This window comes from Dermochelys coriacea, chromosome 5 (assembly GCF_009764565.3).
Source record: "Dermochelys coriacea isolate rDerCor1 chromosome 5, rDerCor1.pri.v4, whole genome shotgun sequence".
NCBI classification, from domain to species: Eukaryota; Metazoa; Chordata; order Testudines; family Dermochelyidae; genus Dermochelys; species Dermochelys coriacea.
The window spans coordinates 31,010,738-31,031,161 of NC_050072.1; the positions used below are offsets into that span (position 1 = coordinate 31,010,738).

Sequence of the window (20,424 nt, forward strand, 5' to 3'; positions counted from 1 at the left end):
ATAATCCCATTTCTCACAACATAGAATATATTATTATAATGCTGCTTGTTCAGATTCAGATCATACTAGTTAAGAAAATGGAAATAAATTACCTTTTATTTTTTGTGGAAGTAACAATCTAAACTAACTTTTTGTCTCAGGGATTTGTAACACAGTATTTTACAAACACCAATTTTATGCTATTTAAATGATTATTTAAATTAAATGTATCCATGTAAGCTAAATTTTTTTCTTTTGTAAACAGGAAGCCAAATGTATCATAAGTAAACATCAACAATTGTTTCCATGCCCATTAGGACAGTTGAACTCTGATAACATTAATTGGTGTTATGCTAAGAAAATCTTGCACTTGCGAAGGGAAAACATCTGGAAAGTTGTCTCAACTTAAAATTAATGACATGAGAAGCAGGTGAACTAAATTAATAAAGCAAAAATCCTCAAATTTGATTTAAATACAATATTTTTAAATGACCACAATCACATTACAGCAACAAATTTGCACACCACAGGAAAATCTCTAACTCCTCCTCACGAGTGTTGGTTAAGACCTTTGTGAACCATCAGCACTAAAAATCTGTTTTTCACGTAATGATCAGAAAGATTTTAATGAATATATGTGTTTTCATTATTTTAAAGATGATCTATCTGGGCTCAGGCTTGTGTTGTGTTGGTGCTCTGGCTGGTCTGTCCACTCAAGGAACTGCTCGTCTGGGTAATGCTTTGGGTATGATAGGTGTTGCCGGAGGTTTGGCAGCTACTCTTGGAGGCCTTAAACCATCACCAGAATTGTTGTCTCAGATGTCAGGTGCAATGACCCTTGGTGGCACCATAGGTGAGTACAGCACCATGTAAAAGTCAGTTTTATAACTTACAAGTAAAATTAATAGCTCATGGTTACATGCCCACTTTTGATATCTTTACTCTAACTTAGCGCTTATAGAGTGTTTTTATCCTTCTATCAAAGCACTTTACTCTGGTGGGATAAAAATTGTGATCCCCACTTATCAGATAAGGAGCTGCCTGCTTACAACAGAGTACATTTTACCCGCCTGCGTCCCCCTGCCATAATAACGGGTGGGATAACCTGCTGCAAAGCTCAATAGCAAGGTCATTTAATTAAAATATTCAATAAGTTCAAGTTCAAAGACTGATCCTTGAGGAACTCCACTAGTAACCTTCCTGCAGCCTGATAATTTACCTTTCAGCACAACCATTGGTGTCATGTCTTTAGCCACCCACCTCACAATTATTGTACTAATCTCAATTTTCTCCATTTTAACTAATAATTTTCCATTTATTACTGTATCAAATGACTTACTAAAGTCCAAATAGTTTAAATTTACTACACTTCCCTGGTCTTAAAAAAAACAGTTATCAAAGAAAGATATTGGGGTAGTCTAGCACAATCTACCTTTGTTAAATCTTGTTGCATTTTATCCCTTTTTCCAGTTACCATCAGGTCTTTAATTATTATTTCCTTCAAAATTTGTTCTAAAGGCTTGCATACGATTGAGGTCAGACTAATGGATCTGTAGTTGCCCAGCTTGCTCAGTAAGAAAATTAAGGAACAGAGAGACTAAGTGATTTGCCCAAGCTCACACTGCAGGTTAGTTACTGACTGAGAAACTGAAATCTGGTCTCCTGAGTCTAGTCAGATTCCCTCTCTTTTTGTACTATGCTGCCGCATATAAAAGGAATACTGACTCCAGTGGAAGCCTCTCAAGTGGCTGTTGTCTAATACTAATAAATTTCTGACTTTTTGATTTCCTTATTCGTACATTGTCCCTTAGGTACAAAATTACTGACCGTATTGAACAAAATACACAAGCTCATGATCACATAAAACAGTACCTTCTAATGTTTTAATTCTTTGTCTCCAACTCTTGCCAGGTTTGACAATTGCTAAACGCATCCAGATTTCAGATTTACCTCAGCTAGTGGCTGCTTTCCATAGTTTGGTAGGTTTGGCTGCCGTGCTCACCTGTGTAGCAGAGTACATGATTGAGTATCCTCATTTCGCTACTGATCCAGCTGCAAACCTCACCAAGATTGTGGCGTATCTTGGCACATACATTGGTGGTGTGACTTTCAGTGGCTCCCTCATAGCTTACGGGAAACTGCAAGGTGAGTGTTGTCCATATTGGATAAAAGCAAATTTTTAAATTTATTTTGTTTTTGTCATTTTTCTTTGAGTCTCACACTCATTTAATAAACTGTGTGTGTGTGTAGAGTTAAAAAAAAATTCTGTTTTTACAGAAAATGTATCAGGTGAATTAATATAGATTTAACTTGAGGGGGTTTTTAAATCGTGCCTTGCACTTTTTTAATTTGTTGTTTAGTGCTTTATTTGTGGATGATCTGCATTCAGTCTCCTTATGGACAGTATTTCTCATGTTAATCAAATAATGTAAACAATCCCCAGCCCACATTATCCAAAACTTAGTACTGCTTTGGATTTTTTATTTAATGTACTGTACATGCTTACTGTCTGGACATAATTTTCTTTTACTGAAATTTATTAAAATTAAAAGTACATTAATATCTGGCCGAGTAGACAATTTAGGGTGAAATCATGGCCCTATTAAAGTCAATAGGGGTTCTGTCACTGACTTCCATGGGATTTCTCGCTTAGAGTACAGATTTCTTTTACTAGATCAATTGACTTCGCAAATGTTTTATGACCCTACTTTAAACAGTCAAATTCATTAAAGTAATCTTATCTTGATGCATTTCTGCCTACATACCATATGAAATCTGTCTCTTCGTTTTACATATAAACATTCCTGTGATACATAGGATCTTTAAAGATTCACCAACACCTGATGATTATTCTCTACCTGAAGTACTAATGCTTCATTTGACATAAGTTGATTGCTGTGGAAGTGATTGAGTGAACACTTCAATGCATAGGTACAAGAAATTGAAGACCATGTCCATACTAGGGCACTCTAGCTAAAAATTCCCACCAGTGCTAACCAATGTTCCCTCTAATTTTTGACAGGCCGTGTGCGCAAAAAATTTCTTATGTGCAAATTTTTCTGCGGGCGGTGTTTCACTGTGTGTGCGGGGTTTAGGATCTGTGTGCATGCGCACAGCTTAGAGGGAACAGTGGTGCTAACCCTGGTGTAGCTTGTAGTAACACCATTGGGAATTTTTAGCTAAAATTTCTCTGTATAAACAAGGCCTCTCACAGAAGGTGGAAATAGAATATACAAACAAGGTGGTTTGCCCAGGCAATTTCTCTAGTAGAGAACTTTAGGAGGAGGCAGCTTTTTCTTGCTACCTCGAGCTCAAATCTTGAGTTGCCTGTCCCAATCCACCACCTCCTCTCCCTTTTCACCTTCGTAGTACCATTGTTGGTACATCCTTGTTTCCACTACTGAGCCAGAGATATCAGAATACTCTTCTTTGTTCCTGGCGCTGGAAGACTGCCCATTTCTTGCCCTCCCCTGAGAATGGTCCTCCTTCTGAATAAACAGGCCTTGACCTGTGACAGGACACACTCATCGCCCGAGTTCCTCCTGTTTACTGGGTAAGGTGCTGCAATTTTTCTTGGTTCTGGCACCCCCTATAGGTTGTTGCCCTTGCTGGATTGGTCTCCAGTGTCTTTGCCCTCTGGCGAAGTCACAGTCTCAGATTTGATGAATGAACCCCTTCTGGGGTAACAAGTTCAACATACAGTCTGCCCTTATTAGGGTCTTCAGCAGTGTCTCGGGGCCCTTTAAATCTAGCCCCTTTTTTGGGCCTTACGTAAAGAGTCCAACTGGAACTGTTGGTCTACCCTCACCAGGGTCTTCACCGCTGGGCCCCTTTAAATCCTGCTCTTCACCGGGGCTTCTCAACTGAGTCTTGTCCCCTTGTCAGGGCTGAGGCCACTTCGCTAGTGGCTGGTGTGGGGACTGACCCACTACTCCAGGTCCCAGCCCAGAGACCCCTACACACAGCAGCCACGTACTTCTTCCTTTGGTTTGCTGCTGCTATTTCCAGGTCCTTTTCCCCCGTAGCTCCTTTCTCTTCACCCTGACCCCTGGGCTGAAGTGCTTAAATCCTCTTTCTCCTCACTGAATGCATGTACCAACAGGACCTTTCTTCTGGTTCTGTTCTCTAGCTTCAGTGATCAGCAACAAGCACCCTTCCTTGCTCCTGGTCCCAGCCAGGAACTGACCTGCTGGGGCACTGCAGGTCCTTTTAACTGAGCCTCTTGTGTTCTGTCATAAACATACAGCTAAGGGTAGCATAAAATCCCTCCTTTACCTGTAAGGGGTTAAGAAGCTCAAATAACCTGACTAGCACCTGACCTAAAGAACCAATAAGGGAAGAAGATACTTTCAGATCTGTGGGGGGAGATTTTGTTTGTGCTCTCCTTGTTTGTTCTCTCTCTCGGACAGAGAGGGACCAGGGCAGGAAAAAAACATCTCTTAAAACCCTGCCTGAAATAAGCATCTAAGATTACAAAAATTGTAAGTAATAGCAAGTACATGTGTTAGATTATCTTTTGTTTTAGCTTGTGAATTTTCCCTATGCTAAGAGGGACATTTATTCCTGTTTTTGTAACTTTGAAGTTGAGCCTAGAGGGGAAACCTCTGTGTTTTATATCTTTTTATTACCCTGTAAAATTACCTTCCATCCTGATTTTACAGAGGTGCTGCTTTTCATAGAATATCAGGGTTGGAAGGGACCTCAGGAGATCATCTAGTCTAATCCCCTGCTCAAAGCAGGACCAATCTCCAATTTTTGCCCCCGATCCCTAAATGGCCTCCTCAAGGATTGAACTCACAACCCTGGGTTTAGCAGGCCAATGCTCAAACTGCTGAGCTGTCTCTCCCCCACTAGTTATTATTTTCTTTATAATAAAGTTCTTCTTTTAAGAACCTGATTGATTTTAGTGTCCTAAAAATAAAAGGTCTGTACTCCCTTTGTTAACCTGTTGGTTAGTATATATTCTCAAGCCTCCCCAGGAAAAGGGGTGAAGGAGCTTGGGGGAATATTTTTGGAAAACAGGGACTCCAGGTGGTCCTTTTCCCTGAATGTTTGTCTAAATCACTTGGTGGTGGCAGCAATATGTCCAAGGGCAAAGAAAGGATTTGTGCCTTGGGGAAGTTTTAACCTAAGCTGGTAGAAATAAGTTTAGGGGGTCTTTCATGCAGGTCCCCACTTCTGTACTGCAGAGGTCAGAGTGGGGAGGGAACCCTGACAGGTTCTGATTGGCTGCTTCCCTGCAGCCTTTCTAGGTGTGGCAAACCCACCTTCATTGCTCCTTTCCTGGTGTGTGATAGGACCACAAAGCCTTCAGTAGGCACAGAGCCCTTTTTTGTTACTTTCTGATGAAATATATATAACCCTTCTGCCCATCAGAGTTGGCAGCAACAAGGGCCAGGTTCAGTATCTAGGGGTTTCATTCCAATAACACAATGCAAAACCGGCTCGAGCCCCCACTCAGTGACCTGGGACAAATATATACCACCCCCGCTGGGCACCTCCAAGAGGCAATACTTCCCCTCTCGCAAGCACAGAGTCTGAGTGTAGCAAAAGCCTTTTAATAACAGAGAGAAACAATGTGGCATTATGTTGGGGGAAACACCACCAACAGGATTCATAACACAACCCATGAGAAAAAAACCCACCCCAAGCAAATTGGGGTGTGTCCTTTCCCTTTGGTTCTTGAGTCCAGCAACCCAGAATCACCCAAAGTCCCAAAAGTCCAACAACCCAAAAGTCTCTGTCCCTGGTCAGTGCAGCCCCAGAGTTCAAAAGTTTATCTGCAGAGTTTTACATCCCAACGTGAGTGGAGATGGGGGGGGGAGGTTAAGGGGCACCTTACGTGGTCCAAAGCTGATTGCCCCACCTCTCCATGAGGCTCCGTTCTGCCAGCCGCCCCCATGAGCTGCTCCAGACATCCAACAAACTGCTCTGCTCCACCAGCCACTCTGCTCTGCCAGCCATCCCGCAAACTCCTCTGCTATACATCTTCAGGCTCCCCCATTACTTAATACACTCAGAGATTTCAGCTCTTAGTAAGTTTAGCTCTTTTGTGATTTCAGCTTGAAGTAGGGGAGCCTCAGTGCTGGTGCACCGTTAGCCCAAAGTGAATTCAGCTCAGCAGCCTTTAACTAGACTCCTAATGGAATCAAAATTAGCTCTGATATTCCACAGTGGAGAGAGGAGGAAGTGCAATTAGCATGTAGGGCCCTCACCACCAAGTATTAATCCCTGTCCCTAGCCTCTCTTCATTCACTGGGTTTTGGAACCCATGACCCTTGCCTAACGAGTGCTGCTTAGTTGATGGTGAGTCCCTCCATCATAACAAAAGGCCAAGTACAGTTCCACTGTCCTTGATTCACATAATCAGGATAATAACAGTTTATTCCTGCCCCAATAATAGAGAAACTGGGGATCCTACAGCAGCCAAAGTGACCATCTAGGCAGGGTGGATGTGCCTATGGAAATGAGATCAGCCCTTGAAGTTCTTTTCCACAACCCACCATGACTCACCACCAGATGTCAGGGTAGAGCTCATCCTGACTCTGCTTACATATATACGAATGTAGAATCTGTACCTAAATGGGGATTGGCATTGTGTAGTACTTCTGATCCTGCTATAGATAGCACAAGTAAGCTTCTCCTCAGAGCTAGAACTGTTTATGTAATGCATGTTCCTTTCTACCTTCACATTCATTCTCTCTCTCTCTCTCTTTCTCTCTCTAATCCAATCCAATCCAACCTGCTTGTTTTTATCATGAGAAATTCAGGTCAGGTTTACCTTGGAATATTCTGTGATGACTGGAGAACTTTAGAAATTAATAAACATCATAAGGCACTAAAAACTTGGCAACTGAGAGGGAGGGATTTTTATTCTGACAGTTTAAACTTTGTTTTTGTTAATACTTATATAATGCCAATGCTTAATTAACACTTCAGGGAAAGGATATGTTTGTTCCTTCCTCCTGTTAAAGTCAAAATACTCATCTCTGAGGGCGCCCCCCCCAAAAGAAGTCTTAAGCAAGAATAGATTTGATGTTTCTAGGAGTCCCACTTAACTTTGTCTGTCTAGCACATTGTTTCAACGAGTTCTCTAAAGCTCATAACATTTCCCTGGGTATTCATTAGCTATGTCTCCTCCCTAGAGACATTACACACAATCCAGCGATACACACTTGCATTTTTAATACAATGAGCTGCTAAGATACTGAAACTTAGTTTAGTAAAATTTGTCTAGGAAACTACCATGTCTGCCAGTTTCTGCCTTAACTTTGAATTTCACTTTGTTTTTGGGTGTTTTACTTTCCTTTAATCTCTTGGGGGGGGGGACAGGGGGAGTCAGCTGTCACTTATGGATTTTAGGTTTTAAATGTGATAATGTGTTTGATTCCAGGTGTCCTGAACTCTGCACCACTCCTTCTGCCAGGCCGTCACTTACTGAATGCAGGTTTGCTGGCCGCTAGCATTGGTGGAATGATTCCATACATGATTGATCCTAGTTATACTACAGGACTTACCTGTTTAGGTTCAGTGTCAGCACTCTCTGCTATTATGGTAAGTCAGTGTGTTGCACAATACACAAAGTGAACAGCAATTACTGACATATAGACTTTGTTTTGTTGCAATATCTGTTTTGCTGGAATATATGCTGAATGCCCACATAGCAAGGGAGCCTGGGGGGAATCAGCATGTACAGAAGTGTCAGGTTTTTGTTGTTGTTTTTTTTTTTTGCGCCACATACCAAAATTGTCACATCAATCTGTTGTGATGCAGTTATCGTGCCATAAACCTGAGCTACTGTATCATGGACCCCTGTGGGCAGATGAAGCTAATCTGTAAGAACTCAGGTAAGGTGTGGTTTAGTATATAGCTTTACAAGATGTGTAATTTTTATATCTGTTTAAAATGTAAAATATTACCTTTTTGCTGAAGTATGCTATATCATAAGCTACTTCCTATCACATATATTGGACACCTCTGCTGTGATGCCCTGGTAAAAATTGTGGTACTGGAGTGGAATGAGAGTTAGCATGGGACTTTAAAGGATCTGAAATTAGACCTTGATTCACCAAAGTACTTAAGAAAAAGCTAGTTTACTGTGCTAAATTATCCTTCTTGCCTTTGCTATTTTGGGCATTCAGCACCTTACAAATACCTTTTCGTTTACTTTAAAAATAAAATACAGTAGAATTGCAATTCACCTTTTTAACTCAAGTACTGTATCACGAATTAATGGAACTATTCACAAATAGGATAAAATGAAGACGATCAAGAGAGACCTGCTTAATGATGCCACACATATTTATAGAGCTTCCACAAGTCTCTTTTTTTTCTTGGTTCATCAGCAGCACGGTTTCTCTTCGAATTGTAAACCTGTTGCTTTTAGGGATATAATCAGTTATTTTTAATCAAGGTCAGTGTTAACAAAAGACCTTATTTGTGAAGCTGTGTAATGTGGTTTTTCTGTCTAATCTCTGAAGGCAGAAATTATCAGAAATCCTATACGTTAATGTTTTATTAATCTCTTTTACATAGAACATACTTGGGTGTGTGGATCAAATATTTTGGGATCTAATTTAACACTTTTTAGTAAATATCTGCAGTAAAACTAACATCTCTATTGCTTACAATTTGTAAGATTATGCTGAAATGTGTGTGTGTGTGTGTGTGTGTGTGTGTGTGTATATATATATTTTTTTTTCATTTTCAGGGTGTCACTTTAACAGCGGCTATAGGAGGTGCTGACATGCCTGTAGTTATTACTGTACTGAACAGTTATTCTGGATGGGCTCTGTGTGCTGAAGGCTTCCTGCTTAACAATAACTTGCTGACCATTGTTGGCGCTCTCATTGGTTCCTCTGGTGCCATCCTCTCTTACATCATGTGTGTGGTAAGAATTAAATAGAAATTATGTTCATACTTGAAGTTGTATTGCAAAATAACTGGGGAGCCATGCTCAGAATCTGCACTGGGCAGGGAAGGGATGTGAGGCAAAACTGCTATGACCTGTTAATGCTGTTTAGAGACTGGTAAATTTCTTTATGATCTTAATTCAAATTGTTGGATTGGACAGACTGAACCTTTTGTGAAAGTAGAAGAAGCAAATCGGAGAACAAACATGCCTGACTTTTCTACAATTCTGAAACACTTCTCTTTTATAAGGTCCCAGTTCAACAACCCTTCCCTAAACAGCAAAGTACTGAAGACTCTGTTTTTAATTCCCATTGACTCAGTGCTCAATTCAAAGTTAAGCATGCTCTTAAATGCTTTGCAGAACTGGAGCCTAGGAATCTGATACAAAATCCATTGAAATCAGGGAGAGTCATTCATAGAATCATAGAATCATAGAATATCAGGGTTGGAAGGGACCCCAGAAGGTCATCTAGTCCAACCCCCTGCTCAAAGCAGGACCAAGTCCCAGTTAAATCATCCCAGCTAGGGCTTTGTCAAGCCTGACCTTAAAAACCTCTAAGGAAGGAGATTCTACCACCTCCCTAGGTAACGCATTCCAGTGTTTCACCACCCTCTTAGTGAAAAAGTTTTTCCTAATATCCAATCTAAACCTCCCCCATTGCAACTTGAGACCATTACTCCTCGTTCTGTCATCTGCTACCATTGAGAACAGTCTAGAGCCATCCTCTTTGAAACCCCCTTTCAGGTAGTTGAAAGCAGCTATCAAATCCCCCCTCATTCTTCTCTTCTGCAGACTAAAACCATTCCATTCCATTCCATTCCATTGACTTCCAACCATTCCATTGACTTCAGTGGGCTAAGGATCACACCATGAATACCTAAGTAGTCTGACTCCTCAGACTTGAACATCTTTGTAATCTTTATCCATTAGCAGTATAAATGAGGCTGAGACTTGTCTGTCTGTGTTCACAGGAAAACCTATTTTCATGAGTGAACTCAGCTATGAACCTTTACAAAGCCTGTAATGTGTGTGTTTCAATCTGATGATGGCTTTACTTACCATTTGAGTTAGTGATCTACAGTCCTAAGTGATGTTAGATTGGTTTGTTCAGAGTTTGATGAATTTGAATCTCCACTGGGTGGCAGCAGATGCACATTAGTCTGTTATTGACAAATCTGGAATAATGTTAAGGGTTTAAATTTAGCCTGTCATGTGTAATCATATTTTAGTATTAGTAATGGATTGTGCTCCTGGAATGCTTCCACACTAGTCTTTTTTTTTTCTTTTCCTCCAGCTCCTTCTCGTTTTCTAAGCGGGATAGATAGCAGAAAACTGTGTCCTTACTGTGCAACGACTGGCATTTCTGTCTGTTCCCATTATATAATTTTTGGACCTTTTGGTTTCTCCTCCAACTCTTGCCTTCTTTCATATCAATGTTGCCATCTGTTCCCCTCCTGATATTTCCCTGTTTCTAACTATGACAGTCTTCCATTACTCTGTTTCTGTTAAATTAGAGTTGATATCGTGCAAAATGTCCTGTATAATTTAACGTGAACTTTTATTTCAACTGTTGCTCAAGAAAGATAAGTAAAAAGGTATGATATGCATGGCCTGATCAGGTCTGTATATAGGGAAGTTTGGAGAGTAGAGGCAATCATGTTATATTTGCAAACTTTGGAGAGTTTAGCTTTTAAGATGATACTCAGTGACTCTTGTGATGTTTTAACCCAGTATAGATAACAGTCAATCAGTATAACTGCAACTGAGTTACTGAAGTGCAATAAACACAATAATGTGGTGATATTTTTCAGCAAGTGTCAATTTTCTACCTTCCCCTAAGTAATGGACTTTGTTCCATGTTATGAACTGCGTTCCAAAATGTCGCTTTAAATGCATTACTATAATCCATGAGACCTGAACAGCTTTTATTCTTCAGCAGCTTTCTATAATGAAAAAGAAACTTCACTCCCATGACCTGGTAGGCAAAGTCAGATTTAAGATGATATAAACTCTTATAATGCAAACATGACTCAAACTGCCAGTGAAACAACATTCTTCTCAATGTGATTTCTATCCAAAACAATATATTCATTGAAATTTATCTGTTGCAGATGAGGAGGTATTTGTGGAAATTTCTTAATGGTTGAAAGGTTCGTTCTACTGGATTTTTAATAACTTTTTTTATGATTAAAACTAACTTAATCCCAAGAAACATTCCAAATCTCTTAAAGTTTTTATAAGACATTCATAGATGAATCTGCCTGACTTTCCCTGTTGTGCCTTGGACAAACCATAAAAGAAAAACATCTTGCTATTAGAGCCTTCTTGTTACTTGAACTGGTTTCTTTTTCTTTACAACCTTAACACAGGCCCATTTTCTTAGACAGTTTTTGCTTTGTTAGAAGAACCTCCTTCCCCTTTGCTTTTGGTTTATACATATAGATGGACAGGCTGTTCAACCATTAACTAATATTTAAGCCCTATACAAATTGCCTGTCTGTGGGATGCACAGTGAAGTTTAGACAGTAAGAAGACTTAACTATTCTGGTAATATCTTGGGGTACTGTCTCCTTTTCTGATTTCGTGGTGTTCTTGCACAGTGAGGTATCTCTTTCCTTTTAACTTCCCTTGTAAAGACCTTCCAAGTAAAGTACAAGTTTTTGGGGTTGGCCTGTGTATCTTCAGGGAGCTGCTGCTTCCCCCTCTCTCTCTCTCTCCCCCCCTCCCCACAAGCTTCAACAAGACTGGAGGTTGCTCTATATCCTTCAGGATCAGCCCCCGTGTCTTTAAGTCAATTGGGTTTTGTTGGGAGCATTCTCCTCTTTCCAGACTACATTACCTGGCAGATGCACATTTAAGTCAAGGGAGGGATTGCCATTGACTCCAGTGAGCTTTGGATCATGCCTAACATCTGTCCTCATGATTTGTGAAGTGCTGCTGCCACATCACCTGCGAACAAAGGCCTTCCACTTGTAACATCCTTGTCTCCCTTTCTTTGTTCTTCTGACAGGTGTTTGAATTCTCCAGAATGGCACATCTTCTAAGGCTATAGCAGATTTTGTTTAAACACTTAATTTGACACTGTACACTTTCTTGTGGGTTTTCCTCTCATTTGCATGTATGCACATTGACATCCGTTCTTATTAAAAGATCTGCTCTGGGCTATAACCTGGCATAGGGCCGCACACTCTTAACCTAAGAGCCAAGTTATTTCCCTTTTATTCCCCTTTAAAGTTGTCAGACTGTAATTACAACAAATTTTGCCTATTTCCTGGTAGTACCTGAATATTTTGGGACCCTAGCTATTAGAAAAAGCATGCATCATAGTAGTTAGTGTCAGCTAGAGTGTTCTTGTTGTCAGTCCATGGAACTAAATTCTCAGGAGGAATAGCTTTTTCAGCTGAGAGCTCATACTTTTAGAACGCTTTTTGGTGGTCCGCCAGCATCTGGTTTTGGTCTTCTTCAGTTCCCTAATGCATTGTTTGAGTTAGTATTTGGTTAGCTTGGCTTGTGTATTTTGCTTTGTTCTATTTTATTTTTCGGCTTGAAACTGTGGTGGCAACGTATAAAGTTATCTATAAGGGCCATTTAATTGTCATACTATGGTTCAGAGATTCTATGGTTGCAGGAAGAACTGGTCAAAAATGAGGAACATCTTTTGCAGAAATTTCATCATTCCCACCCCCCAGAATCCCTTTATTGTAGAAGTGTCCATTTTTGTTGTTGTTGTTGAAATGTTTTAATTTGGGGTAAAAAAAAAATAAAAAAAAAACCCCATAAGAGTATTTTCAGAAAAACACAATACAGAAGAAAGTTTGCTTCATAAAACTATCTTTCTGTTATCCTTAGATTTAGTGATCACCTTGTTTTTCAGGCCATGAATCGTTCCCTTGCTAATGTCATACTTGGTGGCTATGGTACCACTTCAACAGCTGGTGGGAAACCTATGGAAATTACTGGTACTCACACAGAAGTCAACTTGGACAATGCAGTTGAAATGATAAGGGAGGCCAATAGCATTATCATTACTCCAGGTAAGAGGCAGTGACAGTGGATATTGTAAGATACTAAACGGACGTAGTCAGGTTATAAATCTTCATGATTCATAATCATAAGAGGGGACAATGTGGTATAGTGGTTAAGGTACTAAACTTGGAGTTGGTAGTCTTTAGTTCTGTTCCCAACTTGGCCACTAGCCAACTGTGTAGCCTCCTTGAGCAAGTCACTTCAGTTTTGTGTGTCTTGGTGTCTCTTCCTACCATTTATCTAGTTTATTTAGTTTGTAAACTCTTAATGTCTGAAGCTGTCTCTTACTCTGTACAGCCAACACCTAGCACAACAGAGTTATAATCTTGGTTGAGGCTTTTAGGCACTATCGTAATACAGCTAGTAGTAGTAATTCAATTTCTGTACCTTGGATTATTAGAACTGGAAGATTTTGTGGTTCTTCTCCAGTAGCTCGAGGTTCTATTGTTTGGACTGCTGATAAATATCTAAATCCAACCACTGAGATAATAAAAATCCTGAAAACACATATAGGTTTTATAAAACCTTTCTTTTGGCCAAAAAAATGTAGGTTTTGTATATTTCTGTAACAGAGTATCCTTTTAAAGAGAAGTTGGTCATGAATTATATTTCAAGATTTGTTTTCATTAAACCACATGATGCCAATGGCTGCATTGGACAGCATCTTTCTATTAATTTATAAAACTCCACCAGCACTCTTATTATCCTTGTATGTATGCGTTTTAGGCAAATACACTGTTTCATAAGAGTTACCTATGCTTCACACAGGCACACAGATGTATTTTTTTTGATGTTTGGCATTTGTTGTTGTTGGTACCTCCAGCACTATATTACTGGATGAATGCTGCTTACAATTTATGCCCTTGAGGGTTTTAAGGGTGATGCATGTTCCTCCCATGCATTATTTCTATACAAAGTTAAAGAAAGTAAAAGAATTATATATCCCTAAAGGCTGCATCCCACCTAGATTTGCATTGTAGATATCCAAAATTTGATGGAAAGTACAAGTTTGAAGGTATGACATAGTGTCTTCACCAGTTTTTGGCTATGTTTGTGTGAAGCCTCCTGTTCCAGTACAATAAAACAGGATGTATGTTTCTGTAAAGCTGAAGTTTACCATTTGTAGATTAGTTGTCCAAACAGATGTATTGATATCACAAATGTAGTTCAGTCTACAGAGCAAAAATAAGAGGAAAAAATTAGGTTGTGCTGAAATCCCCATGAGTTATTGTGATGTTTGAGTGCAGCTTTTTTATGGTTAGAGTTTCTGGTGTACACAAAAAGTAAATAAAATAACTTTTCCTACTTTTAACTGGAGAAACAATTGTTTAAGTAAGGGGAATGTTTCTTTCAGGTTATGGTCTGTGTGCAGCGAAAGCTCAGTACCCCATAGCTGACCTGGTGAAGATGCTGAGAGAACAAGGCAAACATGTCAGGTAAGTACCATTGTGATACGTGTGTGTGTGTGTGTGTGTGTGTGTGTGTGTGTGTGTGTGTGTAGAGGGAGACATAACAAAGGATTTTGGATTGTATGAAAACGCCCTAGAAGTCTGTCTTTTGCTGTCACCAATAATGCTTCTACTGATATCCAAGAACGAGCTAAGTAGAGGAACGTTCTAGTCTTATCAACCTACCACAGAGTATCAAACAGTCTAATAATTTCATGATAGTGTTTAATCACACAGGTATTGATGCCATTTATTGACTTCAGTGGAGTTGCATCCATTTATGCCAGCAGTTAATTTGGTGTTTGGATACAGCAGTAACCATTTATCTTTTTAAGCTTAGTACTACTTTGTTTGGTCTGTCATGCTGGGCTCCATCCTTACAAGCAATGGCGACAACACTGTTTAACCATTTACTACTGTTGCTCAATATAGGTGCTCATTAAATCTTTGGAAAGTTGAATCTCTTTTTTTATATTCCCCTTCCCTTGGGAGTATCTCTCAAAGAACAGTCATTTGGTTTTCTAAAGACACATGGAGGACTTCTGTGCAGGAAGGTCATAAATGATCTGGAGGATGGTGTGGATTGCACTCTCAGCAAATTTGCGGATGATACTAAACTGGGAGGAGTGGTAGATACGCTGGAGGGGAGGGATAGGATACAGAAGGACCTAGACAAATTGGAGGATTGGGCCAAAAGAAATCTAATGAGGTTCAATAAGGATAAATGCAGGGTCCTGCACTTAGGATGGAAGAATCCAATGCACCTCTACAGACTAGGGACCGAATGGCTCGGCAGCAGTTCTGCGGAAAAGGACCTAGGGGTGACAGTGGACGAGAAGCTGGATATGAGTCAGCAGTGTGCCCTTGTTGCCAAGAAGGCCAATGGCATTTTGGGATGTATAAGTAGGGGCATAGCGAGCAGATCGAGGGACGTGATCGTTCCCCTCTATTCGACACTGGTGAGGCCTCATCTGGAGTACTGTGTCCAGTTTTGGGCCCCACACTACAGGAAGGATGTGGATAAATTGGAAAGAGTGCAACGAAGGGCAACGAAAATGATTAGGGGTCTAGAGCACATGACTTATGAGGAGAGGCTGAGGGAGCTGGGATTGTTTAGTCTGCAGAAGAGAAGAATGAGGGGGGATTTGATAGCTGCTTTCAACTACCTGAAAGGGGGTTTCAAAGAGGATGGCTCTAGACTGTTCTCAATGGTAGCAGATGACAGAACGAGGAGTAATGGTCTCAAGTTGCAATGGGGGAGGTTTAGATTGGATATTAGGAAAAACTTTTTCACTAAGAGGGTGGTGAAACACTGGAATGCGTTACCTAGGGAGGTGGTAGAATCTCCTTCCTTAGAGGTTTTTAAGGTCAGGCTTGACAAAGCCCTGGCTGGGATGATTTAACTGGGACTTGGTCCTGCTTTGAGCAGGGGGTTGGACTAGATGACCTTCTGGGGTCCCTTCCAACCCTGATATTCTATGATTCTATGATTCTAAGGTCTGCTTCTCTGAAATATAGTACAGAGTCCTGTTCCCTAACTTTTGCTTCACTCATGCTTCCCTATTGCACAATCACAGTCTTCTGGGGAGGTTTAAAGTAGGAGAGGATATGGCTCTCCTGGTACTCAGGAGTGGCAGGAGGGAAGGGAAGGGAGAGAGAAGGGGAAGGGACTGCTAGGAGAAATCAATCCAATACCAGATGGAAGGATGTTAAAGTACCTCCACCTGAGGCAGCAATCTTCACACCATGAGTACAGGCTTTATTTCCCTCAGGAAACTTAACAATGAAATCCAGAGTAAATGATTTATACTAATGGAATCAATGCTAACAGTCTGAGGAGCCAATAAAACACACAATAGTAGCCAGTAAAAACACAAAAGGTGGGCAGCCCACCCTGAGTGGCTTTATTTACACTAAAAAGGGGGTAAAAAAGCTTGCATTTAAAATATTGGGTAAATCGCTCTCTCTCTCACAAAGGCTAATACATATACAAAAATTCTACATTTCAACTTTTTCTCACAACCCACTAAATGTCGTCCGTCGTGTCTCCCCCCCCCCCCCCCCAAAAAAAAAGCCCCCACCAAACAACATGTTATGAGTTAGCTAAGAATGCAGAGTACTTGATGGCAAATTCATTTTTAAATGCACAAGCGCTGGCAGGCTTTCAGACACTGGGGTCCTTTGGAGACTCCGATGATGGGTAGGAGAGGCATACAGAGCAGCAAGAGTGCTTGGAGATCTCTCAGGAGCCCCTTAGTCTATGTCTAACAGTGAAGTGGTAGAGCCTGCTCTAAACTGTGGCAAAAGGTTTCCTTCTCAAGGACCTCTAATTCTGAGGAGGGCAGATCAGGCAGTCCCCTCTGTTACGATTAGCTCTCTGGTCTAGAGTGTTCCTAAAAGTCCTCGTAGGGTCTTTCTGTTGTCAGTGGCAGAGACTAACTTGCAAAGGATACACTGAGAACTCTGCCTGAGCCTTGTAGTCCCTTTGCAGCTCACCACTGAACTCTCCCAAATGACAGTGCTGCATCATTTAGTCTTTTACACCCTATGCCCTTGGTTACTGGTTACTTTCTGAAGAGATGGGCTTTTGTTGCCATTGTAGCTCTAGTCATAAGAATTTGGAGGCTGTTTTTTTTCCTGAAGTTACTGTTGCAAGTTGGACTATATATTTTCACATCCATATTTACATCAACTCCTCTAGCTCTACAGGTAAAGGCTGTTGGAACTCAAAACAAGTGTTAAACGCCATAGAATCTACCCCAATAGAGTATGTTACAGAAAGGGGAAGTAATTCACAATGAAGCTAACAAACATGGAAACTTTAGTCTTTTCCTCCTTCCTTCCTCATAAGACTTAGCTTTCCAGTGCTTTCAATACCTGCCGTGTCTCCACCGCTAATTGTTTTGGAAACTATTTTTTAATTATGGTAATTTAATATCTTAAAAATTAGTCAAGTCTCAGTTGTCATATTAAAAAAAAATACTCTGACAGATGCTGGTTAACCAAACTCATTCTCTAATTTCTGTGTGTTTATTTTAAGTACATGATGACTTTGCTTTGGAGTCAATGTTCTAGCAATTAGTGTGGTTTTTTTCTTCTCCAATATTTTCCACGTTCATAGAAATGATATTGATAGTACCTGGCACTGTTTATAGTATATAATTTGATGGATAAGAGTACCAGTTAGTAAAATTTGTTCATTAGCAATCACCCAAAATAATGCATTTCTGTGTAGCAGATTCATGTGCATGTAGGAAAGCTGCATGAGGCCCCTGCTATCTTTCTTTCCCATGGCAATTCTTTTCATTCCTTATTTTCTCACCACTAGTGGAAGCTGGTTGCATAGCCAAATTGTATTAAAGATATTGAAGGCCCATTAGGCATGTAACAAAAGAACCTCATTTTGGGTAATATGATGACAATATCCTGTTCTTTCTTTGATTTTTCCTTTTATAGCTTCTGTGTGGGCTAGCTTCCTTTTTCATAATGATATAAAGTATTATTGATTTCACCTTGTATGTCAGCTTTGTATGGGAGAAATATGAATGAAGCTTTGTGAAGTAACTGGATTATATTTAAAATGAGTCAGTTTCAGGAAGAGATTGCTGCAGTGGTTACCTAGTATTTTAATGAAATAAATCTGTATTTACAGTTTGTGGTAATTTAGGCCTTTCATCACTTTGTGGAGCTCCCACAGTGTTCATTGAGTGCAGCTGCTGTCCCTCTGGTTTCAGTAGGTCTGAAGTGCCTCAGGACCCAAGCACGCGCAGCATCCAGATGCAGTGACACACACAGACACATCCGCCGTGGCTGAGTGCCAGCCTGGACATAAGATTGTCATCAGTTTATTATGCCCATGCTGTGCCAAGAAAAATTGCATTTGTCATATGGTCTTTTTTTGCTTCATGGCTCATGATTGATTCAGAGACAGTTTCCTTAACTTTGCCTGTAGCCATAACACGCTCAGTGAAGAGCATAGATTATGTAACATGATGTATAACATTTTATGACTAAGTCTTAAATTCAGAAATACAGGAGGGGGTTTGCAAACTTAAGTCTGCTTTAGTTATTAAAATGCATTGCTAACATCACCACTGACTTGAAATGCTCTTGCAGCAGATCACATATTATATCTATTAGTAGAATCATGTAAGAAAACTGCATGTTACCCAACCTTCCTGCTGTCTTTTCCTTTCTTGTTATCGACTGATAGAGCTACAGAAAGTGTCATAGACTGGAAGGTTCCCAGAATCCATTCCCAGAGGGAAGACGCTTGGTCTTCAAGCAATTTTATTTTCTGTTACTGCCTTTGCAGTACTACAGAGCTGTCATTGAAGGCTCTCCATTTACCATATATCTTGAATGGTTCACTACAATGCGTGTAAAGGCGTGATTCTGAATTATCTTAATGAACTTCAGAAATGGATCAAACTAATTCAGAATAAGGCATTCTTAATCTACAGCAAAAGCATCCACATAGGGAGTAAATCAGGAATAGCTAGTCCACTTTAAATTCATACCCTACCATAATCTGAATTAAATTCAGTGTAGGCAAGCCCTAAACATCCATCCATAGAATTTTAATCTCTTAATTTGTATATTTTATGGTGTGTTTAAAATAAAGAAATGCTCAAATACATAGCATATTGAACACCGTCCACAGATGTTCTAGATTCACTATATTTTGGCCATGATATCAGTTGTGTGACTTTATAGGCATTCTTGTAGAATGTATTTAAAATTTCTGCTCAAGATGCAATAGTAACCACTTACAGTAGTTTAAGGAAGTTCCATGCAAGTGCTGAAGTATTCTAAGAAAGCGCACACACTTAATTTTAAATCTATTGACTAATGCCACAGGCATGTGGGTTCTTTACTTTGTAGCTGCCATAATCAGTGCAACATGCAGTTGTGAGAGAAAATCTAGATTACTTTCTGAATATTTTTCTCAAACTTCAGTCACTAGATGACTGGTCTTGCCTAATTTTTATAGGTTAATATCTTGGAAGGACTTATGTGCCAGTGTCTCATGACCTCAGGACACAAGGCAAAGTCCCTATCTTCTTTCCTAGGCATTTGAAAATAGGGTAAATTTTAAGGTAGGTGGACTTGAGTTTTTAAATTTACCTAGGTTACAGGTGTTGGGATGTAGTCAAATTGTACTGCTGCATGTAGGATACTAGGTGTTGCATTTTAATTATGCTAAGGGTTTCTGGAGGATATGGAGGGATGCCATCTTTAACTTTTCTTTACATTTAAATAAATAAAACTAATTGGTTTGAATTCTTAAATTATTCTTTCAAATTAAATGAATCTTGCCTTAAAGAGTCATAGAGTTTAATACCAGAAGGGACCCCAGATCATGTACTCTGATCTCCTGTATATCACAGGCCACAAACACCAACCAGAGCCTGCACATCAAACCCAACAACAGAAATTAGACCACAGTGTGGTCTGTAATACTGTTATGTGTCACAGGGAAAGAATAAAAGGGAACAAGTTGCATCAATGCCTGATACCCTTGCAATGCCCAGGAATTGATTAGGTGAGATATAACCAGAAAATCCTGGCAAATGACCCACGCCCCAGGTTGCAGGGGGAGGTCTTAGTTTCCTAAAAGAAAAACGGGAAGTGTTTTCTTGACTGAAAGCTCTGTTTTGTAAAAATGGACAGTTTAAAATCTTTTCCAATCAGGCCTTATGTTTTGCGTAACTCAGATTCTCATGAGCAATAAACAAGTGCTAGAGTATCTGCATGCCCTTTGTACTTTAAATTGTCATTCATGTTATCTCTCCATGAAACTGGAGTGTGTTTTTTAAGAGACTTGGCAGATGTGTATGTACTGGGAACAGAGAAGCTGCATGTTTGGAACAGAGGGCATAGAAAGTTAAAAGGGGAGAAATTGGGCTCTGTTGAGCAAGCTATCCTGTGTGTGTATAACTTCTACAAATGTTCAGAAATTAAAAAAATTTGTTGAGCAAGCTAAAATAGGCACGAAGCAGATGTAACTTACTTAGAGCACCCTATGTCTCATCAACTTTTTGGCATAGTTACAGA

General features: G+C 39.9%; 1 protein-coding gene and 1 long non-coding RNA gene across 6 annotated transcripts in view; both read left to right on the forward strand.

Moving 5' to 3' along the window:
• Positions 1–20,424, forward strand: part of NNT (nicotinamide nucleotide transhydrogenase) — an 89,240-nt gene that overhangs the window by 50,048 nt on the left and 18,768 nt on the right. For all 5 annotated transcript variants that reach the window (XM_043514545.1, XM_038403010.2, XM_038403012.2 and 2 more), the window contains 6 exons: positions 637–832; positions 1,891–2,124; positions 7,373–7,533; positions 8,690–8,869; positions 12,768–12,927; positions 14,274–14,355. In XM_043514545.1, the coding sequence (XP_043370480.1) occupies positions 637–832; positions 1,891–2,124; positions 7,373–7,533; positions 8,690–8,869; positions 12,768–12,927; positions 14,274–14,355 (1,013 nt within the window). The remainder of the gene's footprint in view (positions 1–636; positions 833–1,890; positions 2,125–7,372; positions 7,534–8,689; positions 8,870–12,767; positions 12,928–14,273; positions 14,356–20,424) is intronic.
• LOC122460202 lies at positions 14,461–16,427 on the forward strand. The gene is made up of 2 exons (XR_006281338.1): positions 14,461–14,921; positions 15,865–16,427. It is a non-coding gene; the product is annotated as an uncharacterized LOC122460202 (long non-coding RNA).